At 34.6% G+C, this 17,419-nt stretch overlaps 1 protein-coding gene across 4 annotated transcripts in view; it reads left to right on the top strand.

The window, feature by feature from the left end:
* The window catches only part of ARB2A (ARB2 cotranscriptional regulator A), a 420,339-nt gene that overhangs the window by 117,075 nt on the left and 285,845 nt on the right, over positions 1-17,419 (top strand). For 3 of the 4 annotated variants that reach the window (XM_070373131.1, XM_005893847.2, XM_070373132.1), the window contains one exon: positions 3,418-3,609. The exons of the other annotated variant lie outside the window; for it this stretch is intronic. In XM_070373131.1, coding sequence (XP_070229232.1) covers positions 3,418-3,609 — 192 coding nt within the window. The remainder of the gene's footprint in view (positions 1-3,417; positions 3,610-17,419) is intronic. 4 annotated transcript variants of the gene reach the window in all.

Below are 17,419 nucleotides of genomic sequence, written 5' to 3'. Positions count from 1 at the left end.
TATTTTATATAATTATGAGATTCTTCTTCCCTAAAGTATTAGTTTTCTCCTGAGTTCTTTTAAATCCCAAAGCTAGCAGTGAGAGTGGGGTTTATTTTTTGTTCATTTTTTTTTCTAAAGATATACCACCAAATTTTCTTTCTTTTACTGATGATGAACTAAGTTTTAGTTTTATAGTTGAAATATTTAATAAGGCAAGAATTCTTTTTGATTGATAGCACTCTGTAGAAGACCATGATTTGCCAGTAAAGGTCATGATCATGTCTCTCCATGTAAACATGATCACATTTACTCTCCACCTCACATAAATAGGTACAAAATAGTCTCAATTTTAGTATTTCACTCTTGTGTAGAATATTGGATACATGAGTTGACTACAGATTTTCATTTGATTTATTCAATCATATTTAAATAAACTTCAAAATTAGTGATTTTCATAAGTATCCCAAAATGAATTGTTACCTGCTGACCAATTGGTCTTAGGCATTGATTTGTCTATAATAGAGGCGGTACACTGGAATGACCTTTATGTGTATTCCTTAATGAAAGCTCACCTTAGTAAATTACCATTATTAGAAGATAAATGGCTTCGGAACAGCCATTTCGAAAGTTACAGATTTCCCTGGTGGTCCAGTGGTTAAGGCTCTGTGCTTACAGTGCAGGGGGCGTGGTTTCGATCCCTGGCCGAAGTGCTAAGATCCACACATCCATGCCACGAGATGCAGCCAGAAAGTTAAAAAAAAAAAAAAAAAAAAGACTTAATGAAGAAAACTTTATTTTATTCATTTAGCTATTTTTCTGTTTTAAATTAGCATAACTTGAAAGTAAATGATCAACTGCAGAATCACAGTTCTGCATTTTTTTGAGATGAATATTATTCAATTACCATCTTAAATACTGCTTTTACTCCTTTATCATTAATAGTATTACATTGTTCATTTTTTGTTCCTTAAATAATCTAATGTTCTGATATTTTTAAAATCAGCATATTTGGATGTTCAAGTAAAATTTTTGTTCATTTGCTCATAGCTCCCTTAACTTGTTGCCCCTTAAAAAATTCTTGAACAGTATTGTAATATTAAAAAAACACATGTTTACCTTCAGAAAATAAGTACCCTTCCAGTTTTAAAGTGATTACTGTGGAATTTAATTCCACCTTTAAAAACTGAGGTGCTTGGTTTCAGCGGACTTTGTAGAATAAAAAAAAGAACAGTGGTCAGCACCTTTTAGAAAGTCTATAGCTAGGGTTTTTTTTCATTAGGATAAACAGACGTCCATTTCCATATATACCAGGATCCATCACTGACTTTAAGAGACTCTCTTATTTGCGCCTATTTAGACATACTTTTTGGTAAATGAGTGACTGGAAACCTCTGTGGCCTCTGTTTTATTATTCACTGACAGCTTTGCCTTTTCATTTTTCTTTTGTTCTTATTACCATTTTCTTTCTTTTTTCAAGCTGTTTTAACTGAATGATTCCTCTCTTCTCTTATAATGTTACTAGGTAAAAGGGAGTTTTTCTTTTCAGATTTGGTTTTACTCTGTCTTGCTCTGTCTCCCATCCACTTTTCTTCCTTTATGACTTCCGTCGTATCTATTGTTATTCTAGTAATTTGTTTATTCTAGACATCACCTGTGGTAGTGTTGTATTTCCTACTCTCTTGCATCATATTTAATTACTACTAATAAAGATACAGTTATGTCATTTTGATTCTAAGCATTGTGTAGTCTTTGAAAATTCTCTGTAGTCACGCATTAGTTTAATCTTTCATTTCTGCTTTCTGAGCCAGTCAAGTATTACACCCAAGTTAAGAGGACACATTGTTTAGTTAAATGCCTTTTATCTAAAGGAAGTCACTGGTGAGGCTTGATTAAGATTCTTTAGTCCAAAAGTTTATTCATTCTTATATGACTTAGTGCCTACAATGTGCCAGCCTTTCTTCTGTACATCTGGTAATATACTGGAGACACAGGTCTGTGCCTTCCTGTACGTTAGTAGAGGAAACAGATGGTTATTAAACAAATATATAAACAGATATAAAGTAAAGCATATTAGGTTGCATTATGTGCTATGGAGGAAAATAAAAGAGGTTGATAGTAGAGACTTCTTCGGGAAGTGTTTAAATGGAGTGGTCAGAGAAGGCCTCACTGACAAGATGCATTTTTTTCGTAAGCCTGTGGCCATGCCCTACTTGCTATAATAATTACCTTTTGTGCTGTGTGTACACAGGTGGCTAAGCATCTATTACTGACCAGTCTGATTGTTTTAGAAGTACAAAAATTTTAATTTTTGTCTTGTCCCAGAAGTAGTCGCTGGGCCCGTTTGGAATCCAGGGCATTTAATGGTATTTTTTTTCTTTATTATTTTGATAATTTTATGAATATATACTGTTGATGAAGTGAGATGCTATTGCATTGCCCAGCATATGAATTGACCTCTATTTGAGGATGTGTTTATCAATCACCTGTCAAGATATTAACTTCGGGCTCTGACCTGGTCAAACAAAGTCTACCATTCATTGTTACTTGCCACTGCTGATGAGAAATACCACTTAGGGCATGTTATGGCATATGTAATAAAATGTTGGGAAGTTACTGTTTCCTAAAATTCTCTGACTTTTTCAAATCTGAATCTAATTTAAACCTAAATATTATGTATAATCAAAATAACTAAAAATATTCACTTTTCATTCTATAAGTAACTAAGTTACATAAGGTTATCAAAGTATACAGATAGTATTATTTCACAAAGTATTTGTTATATAATCCTGTGTTCACAGTCTGAATAAAATGTCAAAGTCCATTTACATAGAATAGTTGGTGTTTGAATTTTTAAATAGTTCCCTTTCCTACATTTGTTAAAAGCTTAGTAGTTTTCCTCACTAATATATGGTTTTCCAATATGTGTATTCTCCAATTGGGTTTTCTGTTTATTTTAGACACAGCATATTTCTGTTATGACTTATAGGCTTAATAGCTGTGTGACTTGGGCGAGTTATTTAAACTCTCCAGGCCTCAACTTCTTTGTCTATAAACGAATATAATAATAGTCCCACTTTAATAGAATTGTGATTAATTGAAATAATGTTTTAAAAATATTTAGCATAGTATCTACATTATAGGAAGCACTTAAAAATTTTTCTTTTTTGTAATGATAATATAATACTGATATACAGTAGCAATGGAGAAAGACATAGTTCCAGTATTCTTTTCCATATTTTTATATTTTAATTACTATCATGTCTTTTTGCTCCTCTACCTTATATGTGTTAATCTCTAATGAATAATTTTATTTTAAAGTTTTTTACTTCCATAATTCTCTAATAGCTGTTCTATAATTTGTATTAACCACTAGTTGTTTTCTCATTTGTGTCTATGATCAAAAAACATTTATTATTTAATTTTTTTTAATTACAGGTAGATGCCACTGAAAGTGAACCAAAGAGTTTTATCTTTATGAGTGAGGATGCTTTGACAAATCCACAGAAACTGATGGTTTTAATTCATGGTAGTGGTGTTGTCAGGGCAGGTCAGTGGGCTAGAAGGCTTATTATAAATGAAGATCTGGACAGTGGCACACAGATCCCTTTTATTAAGAGAGCTATGGATGTAAGTGCAATTTCCTTTATATTTTTTGGCATTTTATAGCTGTTTTATTATGTGTTATAAATTATTTTATCATGTCTTTTAAAAAATCTTTCCTAAACATAGCCTTATCTTTAAATTGTTAACCATTTTACTTGTAGCGAAAGATTATTCTGCATTATTTTGCAGTTACAGCAAAAAAAAAAAAAAGACATCTTCAGTCTACAGCGATTTAGATACTGTCTTTGAAACGAGTATTTTCAGTTCTAATTTTTGTTTCTTATTGCATGAAATACCACTTTTAAATATCAGTATTACTGAAAATACTTCTGAAAAAAATGACTGCTTTTATAAATCTTCGCCTACCTGATTTAGTGAAGTTAAAAACTAAAGGAAGCCTGCTACATTAAATTATTATTTTATTCTTTAAAAAAAAAAGAGTTGGAATAACTCAGCATTTTTCTGTCATTAAAAATAAATAAAAACTCTTTAGAACCCACAAATACAGTGCTTAAGAATAAGATAAACACAAGATGGTAAATTGTAGTATTTACTGAATTATTTTATTCTTACTTGAATTCAAACTTTTTAGAAGTTGGTATTCTAAAATTGTGTTCAAGATTTTCTTTCCTGTGGTAGTGAAATTGCTTTTTCTGACCTAGCTTTGTTACATCCTAATGTTTGGTGATTTGTTTTACTGTCTCATTCTTAAGTTCTCCAATGAATAGTTAAACTTTGCAAAGTTGGTTTACTTTCACATGTGAGTAGAAATTTTCTTCAGAAAAAAAATAAAGTGGCATCTTTACTTATAAAACTTTAATATAGGAATGTAAAGTTATTTAGGAATATATGTGTCCATGTATGCTTTATAAGAGCTACATTATTTTATTTTTGTAATTGAAAGAGATAGGGAATTATTTCATACACTAATGAATGCAAAGGTGAAAGATAATATGTTTCTTACTTTAACTCTGAAATAATAAGATTAGAGCCCAGCTCAGCTCCTAAAGAATATTTTGTTAATAGATTTTGAGACACTTAAAATTCTGTAAGTAGAATTTCATAGGTGAATTGTATATTTTGTTTCAGTCTTCATAGATATGCAAAGAACACAAAAATATCACTTCTGATTGGTTGCAAATTTCAGTGGTGTGTTTTTTAATTAGAACTTAAGTAACTAAAATAAATTTAGTTTATTTTGAAGTAATTCACTTAATTTGTTATTAAACTTTTATATTTCAGGTTATGAATAGTGAAATAAACTTACACTCTGGCATATTAGTTTATGTTTAGAACAGACCCTGTCAATGTATTTTAAGAACACGGTATGTGAAATGTGATCACAATTCAGTGAATACTTGAAAATATAATTCAGTGAAGAAAATCAGATATTTGTACATATAGGTGCTTGGTAAAATATTTTATGTAAGTTATATTGTCTGTGCTAGTAGATAACTAAGCCTTTCCCATCCTAAAATGTTCTGGTATAAGGTTTTCTGAAGTGAAAGAGTATAGGGGAAACCATCTCAAATACCTTTGAACAAACTATTTGTTGAGATCCCAAACAAGAGGGAGGAAGTTTCATTAGAACAGTCAGTCAGTTCGTTCTTTTAAGTAGAAATATACATTGGAGGGGTTATGGCATTTCATTGTCTTGACTTTTTTCTGCTTTTCTCAATCAGAGCAACTCATGATTCCTGGAAAAAAATACAGCTCATTTCTGAGTTCTTTCGTATTTAGTGTTTATGTTGTATACTTTGAAAATTTCAGGTTATATACTTTATTCTCGATTTTATGAACGTCATTCTGGTAACTTTCTACATGATGAACATTTAAAAATGGTTATCTTTTTTTAATTTAGATATAGTGATTTGTATTCCGTCAGCTTTGCCTTTTCATGGTATTTCCCTGGTGATTCTTCATGGGCTGCTCCATGTTTGTATGTGGTTGGAGGGTGTACAGACAGGTAGGGGAAACAATGGAATTTTAGGAAGCAGGAAGAGGAAGACTAATTAGGAGAAAGAAGCTGTCTCATTCTTTCTTTTAAATCAGATTAGCCCCTGCCCCTCTTGTTTTTATTTTTTGGTCTCTTTTTTTCTAAGATTATTTAAAGAAATGTTTCTGTAGTTTATGAAAGGCTGCTGCTGCTGCTGCTAAGTCGCTTCAGTCGTGTCCAACTCTGTGCGACCCCATAGACAGCAGCCCACCAGGCTCCCCCGTCCCTGGGATTCTCCAGGCAAGAACACCGGAGTGGGTTGCCATTTCCTTCTCCAATGCATGAAAGTGAAAAGTGAAAGTGAAGTTGCTCAGTCATGTCTGACTCTTCGCGACCCCATGGACTGCAGCCCACCAGGCTCCTCCACCCATGGGATTTTCCAGGCAAGAGTACTGGAGTGGGGTGCCATTGCCTTCTCTGTTATGAAAGGCAGGGAGCCACTATTCTATTTTCCATGGTCTGTCAATTTTCATATCACAACTGAAGTAAATTCTGATATTTTGCAGGCCAGACAATATTATCTCTATTCAGTGTTAATATATTTATGCTATATTCCTTGCAGATTTTTAGTATAATATTAAAGGTCCCAAAATAGGAGTCATATAATGGTAAGGTTAAAACTTTTTCCCAATAGTAGAACCCTGCCTCTAAGTGAATTGTTTTGTAAAAAACAAAACAAAACTTGTGTTTGTCACTTTGGTAGAAGCAGAAGTGAAGACTGGCACCACTTCCACAATAGCTCCTGAGATTTCTTCCCTGACCCTTGGGCACCATGAGTCACAGCTTGAAAACTACAGATATTCCAATCCTTGTAGTTTAGATACTTAAGAACTTATTTATTAAAAATATATTAAGATTTCACATTGGAGGAATAGTACATATTTGATAAATTCCCATAGTGCTTCTCAGATTGCCATAGCTAATATTTTCAGTGTTTAACAATCTTCAATCCACAGTATTGCAATATATTATTTGGAGTATAAAAGTGTGTATCATATGGCCACGTACTGTATGGATTACAACAAACTGTGGAAAATTCTTAAAGAGATGGGAACACCAGACCACCTGACATGCCTCCTGAGAAATCTGTCTGCAGGTCAAGATGCAACAGTTAGAACTGGACATGAAACAACAGACCAGTTGCAAATTGGTAAAGGAGTACGTCAAGGTTGTATATTGTCACCCTGCTTATTTAACTTACATACAGAGTACGTCATGAGAAATGCTGGACTGGATGAAGCACAAGATTTCGGAATCAAGATTTCTGGGAGAAATATCAGTAACCTCAGATATGCAGATGACACTACCCGTATGGCAGAAAGTGAAAAAGAACTAAAGAGCCTCCTGATGAAAGTGAAAGAGGAGAGTGAAAAAGTTGTCTTAAAACACAACATTCATAAAACTAAGATCATGGCATCTGGTCCCATCACTTCATGGCAAATAGATGGGGAAACAGTGTAAACAGTAAGAGACTTTATTTTCTGGGCTCCAAAAATCACCATAGATGGTGACTGCAGCCATGAAATTAAAAGATGCTTACTCTTGGAAAGAAAGTTATGACCAACCTAGATAGCATATTACAGAGTCTAGTCAAAGCTATTGTTTTTCCAGTAGTCATGTATGGATGTGAGAGTTGGACTATAAAGAAAGCTGAGCACCGAAGAATTGATGCTTTTGAACTGTGGTGTTGGGGAAGACTCTAGAGAGTTCCTTGTACTGCAGGGAGGTCCAACCAGTCCATCCTAAAGGAAATCAGTCCTGAATATTCATTGGAAGGACTGATGTTGAAGCTGAAACTCTAATACTTTGGCCACCTGATGCGGAGAATTGGCTCATTTGAAAAGACCCTGATGCTGGGAAAGATTGAAGGCAGGAAGAGAAGGGGACGACAGAGGATGAGATGTGGATGGTATCACCGACTCAATGGACATGAGTTTGTGTAAACTGGGAGTTGGTGATGGACAGAGAGGCCTGGCATGCATGGGGTCGCAGAGTCAGACACGACTGAGCGACTGAACTGAATTATTCAGTGTCTAATTGTGCAGTTAGGTATTTACTCATACTTCTTTGAACTTTTCTTATTTGCATATTTTCAGGCATTTTAGTTGATCTCTATAAAAAGGGCAAAGAAAATAGGACACATAAGTCGTTTCATTCCTAATTGCAGGAGTTGGATTTGAGTGCAAAATTTAAGGAGTCATTCACTCTCAGGATGCGCAGTCCTTGTAGGTCCCTGAGAGTGAGTGCCTCCTTAAATTTTGCACCTTAGGCATCTCACTGATCTGTCCCTGTCCATGCTTTGACTGATTGGGATGTATATACTGTCAAAAAGTTTTATGGGGAATGGTCTGGAAGCCCCTATAGGTCAAATTTTTACCATGCACCAGAAACTCCTGGAAGGCTTCTTGGACCAGATTGCCCTGTTCAGATCCCAGATTTTAATTCAGAAGGTCTGGTTGGGGCCTGAGCATTTATATATCTGAGAATATCTGTTCCCCTGTTGATTGGGCACCACACTAAGAACAGCTGGGATAGGTAATACTGTTTGGAATGGTTGAGAATTTATGTATACTTTTCAGGCTCTAGGTGTAAATAGATAAGGTAGAACTTGATGAGAATTATATTTAGTATGACAGAGCATGAGAAGTTCTAAAAAATATTTTATAAGAGAATCAGTGAAGTAAAAGTTTAAATGATAAAAACGTACTTTGAAATTACAAGTGATTCGTATCCAACATGACTTAAAATTTATAATTGTAATAATTTCACGAGAAATCTAATAACTCCACTAAACCAACTTTTAAAAATTTCTCGTATTTGGATTATTCAGAAGAATCTGCTATTTCCATAATTAATTACTTTGCATATAACTTTCATATTGTTATATCTAAGTTTTAAAGACTAATGCTATTTTTATCAATGTAATTTATACAGTTTGGGTTCTATGACATGGTGGACTGAGGCTCTTCTTCCTCACTCTCAAAGTAATGGAATAAACCATAGTAACAACAAAAATATTAAATACCTAAAAGTGAAAGTTACTCAGTCGTGTTCAACTTTTTGCGACCCCATGGACTGTGCAGTCCATGGAATTCTCCAGGCCAGAATACTGGACTGGATAGCTGGTCCCTTCTCCAGGGGATCTTCCCAACCCGGGGATCAAACCCAGGTCTCCTGCATTGCAGGTGGGTTCTTTACTGCCTGAGCCACCACAGAAGCACATTAAATACCTAGTTATGTTCAAAGGATAGAAAAGGAATCTTTAAATGTCTGACTCCAGGAGAAAACTTAAAGCCACAATGGCAAGTCCCTGTAGGGTGTGGCAGCACAAAGGGGAGATATGATGAGATATAAAACCTGGCCCCCAAAGGGCCTAACAACACAGCTCTGAGCCTGAGACGAAGCATGTAAAACTAAGACCAATGTATATTGCTAGTGCCCTGGAAGCATCTGCTTTCTTAGTTTTTAAGGTGCAAAAATTAGTTTGCTAAAGTGCTAGGGAGAATGCATAAACAGCCTCTCTCTTGAGAAATAGAAGCCAAAGATCCTAACCCAAAGGTATATTTGGATTTGCAGTTTGAATTTAGACAACTTAATTAGTTTGGGAATTTAAGCAATGTATATTCGTGTAAAAATGGATTCTGGACTGATGAAACTTCTGGAGTACCTGGTAAAGTTCCAATAGCAAACTTTACAATCCAGGGTGACTCCCTAATAAAGAAGAATTTGTAGTCAGAAACTAAAAATCATTTGAGGAACTGATTATCACAAAGAAAAGTCAAATCAAGCAACTGTAACACACAGTTGAAAGAAGAATTAATAAAAGCTACAATTGAGGAACATAGTATGTAGGATAAAGCAGAGAAAACCTGAGAAAAACATTATGATAGATAAAATGTCATGGAGAATAGAATGTTCATGTTAAATTGCTTCATTCATGTCCAGCTCTTTGTGATCCTATGGATTGTAACCTGCCAGGCTCCTCTGTACATGGGATTCTCCAGGCAGAAATATTAGAGTGGGTTGCCATTTCCTCCTCCTGGAGATCTTTCATGTGTAGGGATTGAACTCATGTCTTCTGCAGCTCCTACACTGTAGGTGGATTCTTTACAGCTGAGCCACAGGGGAAGCCCCATGGAGAGTAGAATAAGATCTAGTAATCCTCTAATATACATTTCAGAAAAGCAGCAGAAAAGAATGGGAGAAAAAATCTATATATTAGTGTAGAGTGTTTATGAGAATAAAGACACAAGTCCTAGTAGAAGGAGCATGTCATATCTTGAGCAAGACAGATAAATCTACACTTAAAACTTACTAAAACATCAGAGGATACAAGCATGTAAACTGAAAAATCAAGTAGAAAAATGGTATATATCAAAATAAAGATTATCCTGGACTAGAAAAGGAGAGTTTTCATCCAATCCCAAAGAAAGGCAATGCCAAAGAATGCTCAAACTGCTGCACAATTGCACTCATCTCACATGCTCGTAAAGTAATGCTCAAAATTCTCCAAGCCAGGCTTCAGCAGTATGTGAACTGTGAACTTCCAGATGTTCAAGCTGGTTTTAGGAAAGACAGAGGAACCAGAGACCAAATTGCCAACATCTGCTGGATCATCGAAAAACCAGAAAAACATCTATTTCTGCTTTATTGACTATGCCAAAGCCTTTGACTGTGTGGATCACAATAAACTGTGAAAAATTCTGAAAGAGATGGGAATACCAGACCACCTGACCTGCCTCTTGAGAAATCTGTATGCAGGTCAGGAAGCAACGCTTAGAACTGGACATGGAACAACCGACTGATTCCAAATAGGAAAAGGAGTATGTCAAGGCTGTATATTGTCACCCTGCTTATTTAACTTATATGCAGAGTACATCATGAGAAATGCTGGGCTGGAACAAGCACAAGCTGGAATCAAGATTGCTGGGAGAAATATCAATAACCTCAGATATGCAGGTGACACCACCCTTATGGCAGAAAGTGAGGAGGAACTAAAGACCCTCTTGATGAAAGTGAAAGAAGAGAGTGAAAAAGTTAGCTTAAAGCTCAACATTCAGAAAACGAAGATCATGGCATCTGGTCCCATCACTTCATGGGAAATAGATGGGGAAACAATGGAAACAGTGTCAGACTTTATTTTTTTGGGCTCCAAAATCACTGCAGATGGTGACTGCAGCCATGAAATTAAAAGACGCTTACTCCTTGGAAGGAAAGTTATGACCAACGTAGATAGCATATTGAAAAGCAGAGACATTATTTTGCCAACAAAGGTCCATCTAGTCAAGGCTATGGTTTTTCCAGTAGTCATGTATGGATGTGAGAGTTGGACTGTGAAGAAAGCTGAGCGCCGAAGAATTGATGCTTTTGAAGTGTGGTGTTGGAGAAGACTCTTGAGAGTCCCTTGGACTGCAAGGAGATCCAACCGTCCATTCTAAAGGAGACCAGTCTTGGGTGTTCATTGGAAGGACTGATGCTAAAGCTGAAACTCCAATACTTTGGCCACCTCATGTGAAGAGTTGACTCATTGGAAAAGACCCTGATGCTAGGAGGGATTGGGGGCAGGAGGAAAAGGGAACGACAGAGGATGAGATGTGGATGGCATCACCGACTCGATGGGCATGAGTTTGAGTGAGCTCCCGGAGTTGGTGATGGACAGGGAGGCCTGTTGTGCTGCGATTCACGGGGTTGCAAAGAGTTGGACACGACTGAGCGACTGAACTGAACTGAATCCTTTGTCACCTGTTAGTTCTGTTCCCTAGATGTAATAACTCTGAATACTTTTTGCTTTTACTTATATTCTCTGTATCCATATTTTTAAATTATAATGCTGTCTCTTCACTTATCAATCACTTTCTGTTATGGCCAATAAGAATCTCTTTCCCATTCCCACAGTTCCTGAATTGGTTCAGCAATCAAACTTTACAATATTACTGCTACTTTAATATTGCTTATGGCTGAGCCAGGTAGATACTATGGTTGCTCTTCATTTCTGCTACAAGTTTACTTTCACAGAATTAATAATTTCCTAATTATTTTTTGTGTTTTCTTTGTAATAGTTGTCTGATTGGCCTCTCTGTAATTTTTTACACGGTCAGAGTTATCAGACAGTCTTATAGTTTCACATTCATCTGGAGAGCTTTCTTCTGGAACTCTTGAACTTTGTTTTAATCTTGACTACTTACTTTTGAAGCCTGCCTACATGTCTCTCATCCTGGGACTCCACTTAGATTCTCTCTGATGTTTGACCTGTTTTCCTGGATCTAATGACTCTAGCTTTTTGGATATATGCCCACATTTTGTTGGAATCAAAGAGTGAGTTCAAGATCAATTTTTGAAACCTTGTATTTTTGAAAAATGCCTTTATTTTACTTGCTCATTTTAGTAATTCATCTAGGTATAGAAATGCAATTTGAAAATTATTTTTATTCTGAAATTTGAAGGTTTCATTTCATTGCCATTTAACTTGCATCGTTTTAATCGATATGTCCAGTATCATTCTGATCTTGAATCCTTTTGTTTCCCTCCATGGAATTTTCTCTTCCTTCTCTCTGGTGTTAAAAAATTGAATCATACTGCTTTTAAGAAGGTTTCTACACCTTGGTGTGATTATTTTTATTATTACTATTCTTCATTGTATTGGGGACATGGTGATTCCTTTCAGTCTGTGCTATGCTCGCATGATCCTCCATTCTGAGAACAATGTTTTTTTGTGTGTTGTTTCATGATAATTTTAATCTTCTCTTTCTGGAATTATTGTTTGCTTTTGGAGTTCTGAACTGAGTCTCTAATTGTCTTATCTAATTGACTATACTTTCTCTCTGCTTTTCCATCTATTTTTACTTCTAGTATCTAGTTAACTTTTAGCCCTGTAGAATTTTTAAAGTTCTTCTATCAAATTTGGTTATGGAGCTCTCTTCTTCATTTTGCAGAGTTCTGCCTTATGCCTGATTTGAGCCCTGTCTCCCTCTTCGCGTCCCTTGATCTGTACTCTCCTACTCCTTCCCTGAATATATTTCTCTAAAGAAAAGATCTCTCATCTCTTACAGGGTTGGCTGCACAATATGAGAATTTCACCTGGGTTTTGATTTTTAGGCTTTGCTTTCTTAGTTTGTTTGACTTTGGGTCGATGGAATAATTGCACCTTATGGTTCGAAGGCCAACCTCTCTTTTCCAAGACAAGTAGTAGTCCAAATTCTGAGTTTCCCTGAAATTCAGTGGGTGAGTTGGCTCACTTCTAGTTATTACTTATCTCCAGGGGCACTATGTTCGAATTTCCGCTGAATACAAAACGAATTCTGTCAGCTTACTGCCTTCCAAGAATTTATTGACATTTGTATCTTCTCTTCTCTCCCTTACCATTAGTTTTGTCCTAATGGATTAACACCACCCCTATGTTAAAATATCTTTTTATTTAATTTTTAAATGGCAATATATTAACATGGTTTCAGGAATCAAATAATATGTAACAGTATGCATTGAAAAGTAAACCACCCATATTTCTTAAAAGGAATATTTTAATGTGATTTGTGGAAGGAGTAGAGATAAAAAAGAATTCAGTGTAGCATTTAATTACATTTTTATGTGGTTGTTTCAGTGATTGGTGGTCACTGTACAACTCCCATGTTTTTTAAACAAATAACATTAAAATAATTTTCTATATAACAAAATGCTTTGTAAACCTCAGGAAATGACATCCTTGGTAGCAGTATCCATCACAGTAGATTATTTTAGGATTTTTTTTTTTTTTTAGAAATCACTGTGATTATAAGATGATTAAATAAAAGACCACAGAAACTGTTGCTTGACTCTGATATCAATTGCATGCTTTGAAAGCTAATTTAGAGTTTTTTAGCTTTCTAATCCTTTGAAGCAATAGTTTAGCTTTTCTATTCTGGCTGTCAACTTTTTGATTTCTCATTTCTTAACTCCATTTTGGGTTTCGTCCCCCCACTCCCATTTTGACAGACATGTTTTTTAAGCTGATTGATTATAGTTTTAGGATTTTTTTTCCCCCCACAAATGTACATGGAGTCATTATAGGTGGTTATCTAAAATAGGATATGATTTTTCCCAGTAATTTGAGTAATAAATTTTTGGTAACTCCTCCTAATTACTGCCTTTATTTTCTAGTCATCCAACTAAGTACTGAAAGATCTTGGTATTTGAACATAAGTATTGACAGAGTTGGTGCCATGGAAAGTTTAAGAGGATTCTAGTGGGCACTGATGGTTACTAGATGGTATTTAGAAGTCCTGTATCAATATAGGGCATAGCTTTTATTTTTCACTGTAGCAATGCCATGTGGGATAAGGAAATGGCAACCTACTCCAGTATGCTGCCTGGGAAATCCCATGGACAGAGGAGACTGGCAGGCTACAGTCCATGGGGTCATAAAAGAGTCTGGACTTAGTGACTAAACAGCCATGCCATCTAGCCCCTCATGAGTAGAATATAGTTTGGCAGGGGATGTATGTTTAAGACATCAGAGACCTCAAAAATGTGATAATTGCTTGGATCTTTTAGCTCTATTTTTGTTGAAATGACTTAAAGTCTTTTGTGCTTTTTTAAAAATATAGTCATCTAGAGTATCTGGAATTAAAGAAATGCTTATTAAAACAAGGTGCCAACTTTCAGCATATAAGATTGGCAGATAAATTGGCAATAAATTGTACGATAGTACCAAGTTTAGATATTGGTGGGAATGTAAACTGAAGCAGTTTTTAAGATGGCAATTTGATTATATCTCTCCAAATTAAATACATATATTAATGTTTGATGCCAAATTCCATTAGTAGGAATTTACACTAGACCAGGATACAAAGTGTATGTACAAGGACGCTCATCACAGTAGTCTGTAATAATTCCAAAACTTCTACCTACCTAAATACTCACCAGTTGCAGACTGTTTATTAAGTGACATTATATTCATATCATGGAAGACTATATAGTTTTTCAGAAGATTGAGTTATATGTGTTCATGAGAATGTATGTATATATATATATGTGTGTGTGTGTGTTCATTCACATGAAATGTCAGAGTTATCAGATGAAAACCTAAGAATGAGGTGATTTGTTAAGTGCACTTACATATGCATATTTATGTACCTGCATACATGCATGTACATTGATGTTCCTGGCGTGTGTGCGCTCAATTATACCCACACATCAGGAACATCCCAAAGTCTATACAAGAAACCATCAGGTTTCTTCTTTTGCCTTTCATTTTCAGTTTTCCTGTTGAATTATTATTTTTTTAACCTTGAGCAGGTATTACTTTTATAATTTTTTAAAATACTATTTTTAATTAAAAATTTTTAATAAAATGTTCATGAAGTATACTATACTAATATTGTAGCTATTCATTTAACCATTTCTAAAAGAGTTTAAAGGTTTGATTATAAATCTACATTACACTTTAAATAATTATTGATTTTTCCCCTCAGATACTGGCTGAATTTAGATCACTATAATTTGCATTTCAAACCTTTTAAAAATAAATGCTGTTTTTTCTCTTTGAAATACAGGCTGCTAAACTATAGGTTGAAACCAGGAACACTGATTTCAGATTTTAAAAGTAAACTTTGAGAGAAGCTATAAATGAATCAGAGAAAATATAAGCTCTTAACATTATAGTCTTCATAAAAGATTGCTCAAGTCAAGAATTCCAGAAAAGGTTAAAAGCTTAGATGAACTGACAAGGTATATGAGGCCACAGCAGCCCCCATGCCAGCAAAAGAAAACAATGAAATGACAGCTCGAGTGTTTGGAGAGAGGTTGTTAATGACAGCTTATTCCTTCATGATTTCAACTCTTGACAGAAGACAGGTCTGCTCGTTGTATCATGGCAGATATATCATTACCTTCTGGCCCTGTCATGAGTGAATTGGGGGGAAGAAAAACGACGTTCAGTTTTGAAAATCCAATTACCTTCTGGAATTTTGGTCACTGTTTCTGAGATAGATGTGAATGAGCCATTCTGTGATGATAGCTCTTTGCATCTAGATTGTTCTCCAGTATTGAGCTAATTAACTAATTAAGCGTATACTTAAGCTTCTCCTATAGTCAAGTGGAAAACTAGCTCTGACAGCGTAGAGCACCTTGATATTCTGACATCATCCCAAGAAAGATATTGTAAGGCCTCTCATGTCTTATTTCTATTCCTTTAACCTGTGTGCCTTCCTGACTTCAAATAACTTTTAAAGTAGACCTAGGCCTTTTTTGGCTAAGTGCAAGAGAAAAAAATACTAGATTTTAAAACAATTAATACCATTTTGCATGAAAAAAATTTGTTTATAAATTATAATTTGATTATAAAATAGCCAGTTTCTCGGTTACATGCATATTTGAATTCTTCTGTTTTTTTTTTTTTTTTTTTCCTTTTTTTTTTGGCTACCTAAGAAGTGACTCTGGAGACTTAGAAAGAGAGGGTGTGGCTTTTGAAAGTACACTGAAAGCCTTGGGGTGTGTGTATGATAAGAATTTCAATGGGGGTTGAAATGAGTTTAAATGCATAGAAAGCAAACATAAAAATCTTGTTTAATTTCTGTCATGTTTCCTTTTGAGTCACTCTGATGTCTTTTTCAAATCTGCTTTACTCCTGAGCTTTGTGCTACTGTATCCATGATCAGTATTTTTTCCCTTTTTATTTCGTTTTAACTGCTGATCCCTTTTCTGTGGTTCTTCCTTTAATATCAGCTGAAGCAGTTTGAATTGCTGAATCAAAGCTGTTTTGGGAGTGAGAGAGTGTATAAGATTGTGCAGGGTGAGATTCTCTGGGTAGAAGGTAACACCTCCTGCAGTTATAATCAATGCCCTGGACACTTTCAAAGATTGAAGAAGCCATGGCTTGCTCCAGGGTTAAACTTTTAAAATAACTTCCCTAGAGAAAAGCATCATCAATAAAATGGACTAATTAGTTGACAATTCTTGGTACCCTAGTTTACAAGAAAATATTAAATAAGTTAGTTTTGCATTTTTCACTTCACTTTTGGTTTTTTTTGGTTTTTAGCCTTTTATACTTTTATCTTGAGCATCATTTTTTAAAAACAGTACTTCTAGTATTTACCAGTTTATCCCCTAAGTTATTTTAATTTGCGAAGAACTAAAATGGACAGTGTCACCCTTTAGTAGTTGGAAATAGTCTAAACTTGAAATAATCAAGGCTGGAAATTATGAAAGGTAGCTAATTTGTGAAAGTATGCTGTGCACTGTTAAGTCACCAAGCTTTAAATTAAATTTACTATATTTACATAAAAACTGACCTATTTTAAAGAAATGTTTAGTGAATATTAGGATAAACAATAGTTTCAAGGGGACTAGTTCAGTAGCATTTCATGTGTAATGTTATTTGTTGGTGATTTTTTTTCAGCTGTTTACATAATATGAATAAAAGGCATATTTTAAAATATTAATACCTAGATAAATTGCCTATTTCGATGTAGAAGTTCTAACTAATGCCAAATTATGACTTAAAGATTTAATATGAAAAAGACACATCCACTACCTACTTTTTATTTGTAATATAATTTGCTAAATTAAGACTGAAGTTCTGTAGTAATTCTGAATAGTATAATAACAGACTAGTATTTTAACTTTTTTTTTAATATAGAGCATGTAGTCTTTTGGTTTCCTGTGCATAAATCATACCTAAAAGCTGCAGTTATAAGAATTAGGTGAAGTATCTTAGCATATGTTGTATATTTAGAATTATGTACTTCTATATTTTAAAATAAACTTTTTATCAATTTAAATATAAATATAATCAGTAATAACGTACTCCAAGTATGGAATCAGATGTCAACAATCAGATGTCAACAATCTTAGGATTTGTGTTTA

This window comes from Bos mutus, chromosome 7 (assembly GCF_027580195.1).
Source record: "Bos mutus isolate GX-2022 chromosome 7, NWIPB_WYAK_1.1, whole genome shotgun sequence".
Taxonomy (NCBI): Eukaryota; Metazoa; Chordata; class Mammalia; order Artiodactyla; family Bovidae; genus Bos; species Bos mutus.
Note: the sequence above shows the minus strand (reverse complement) of the source record. Positions and strands in the feature narration are given on the sequence as shown.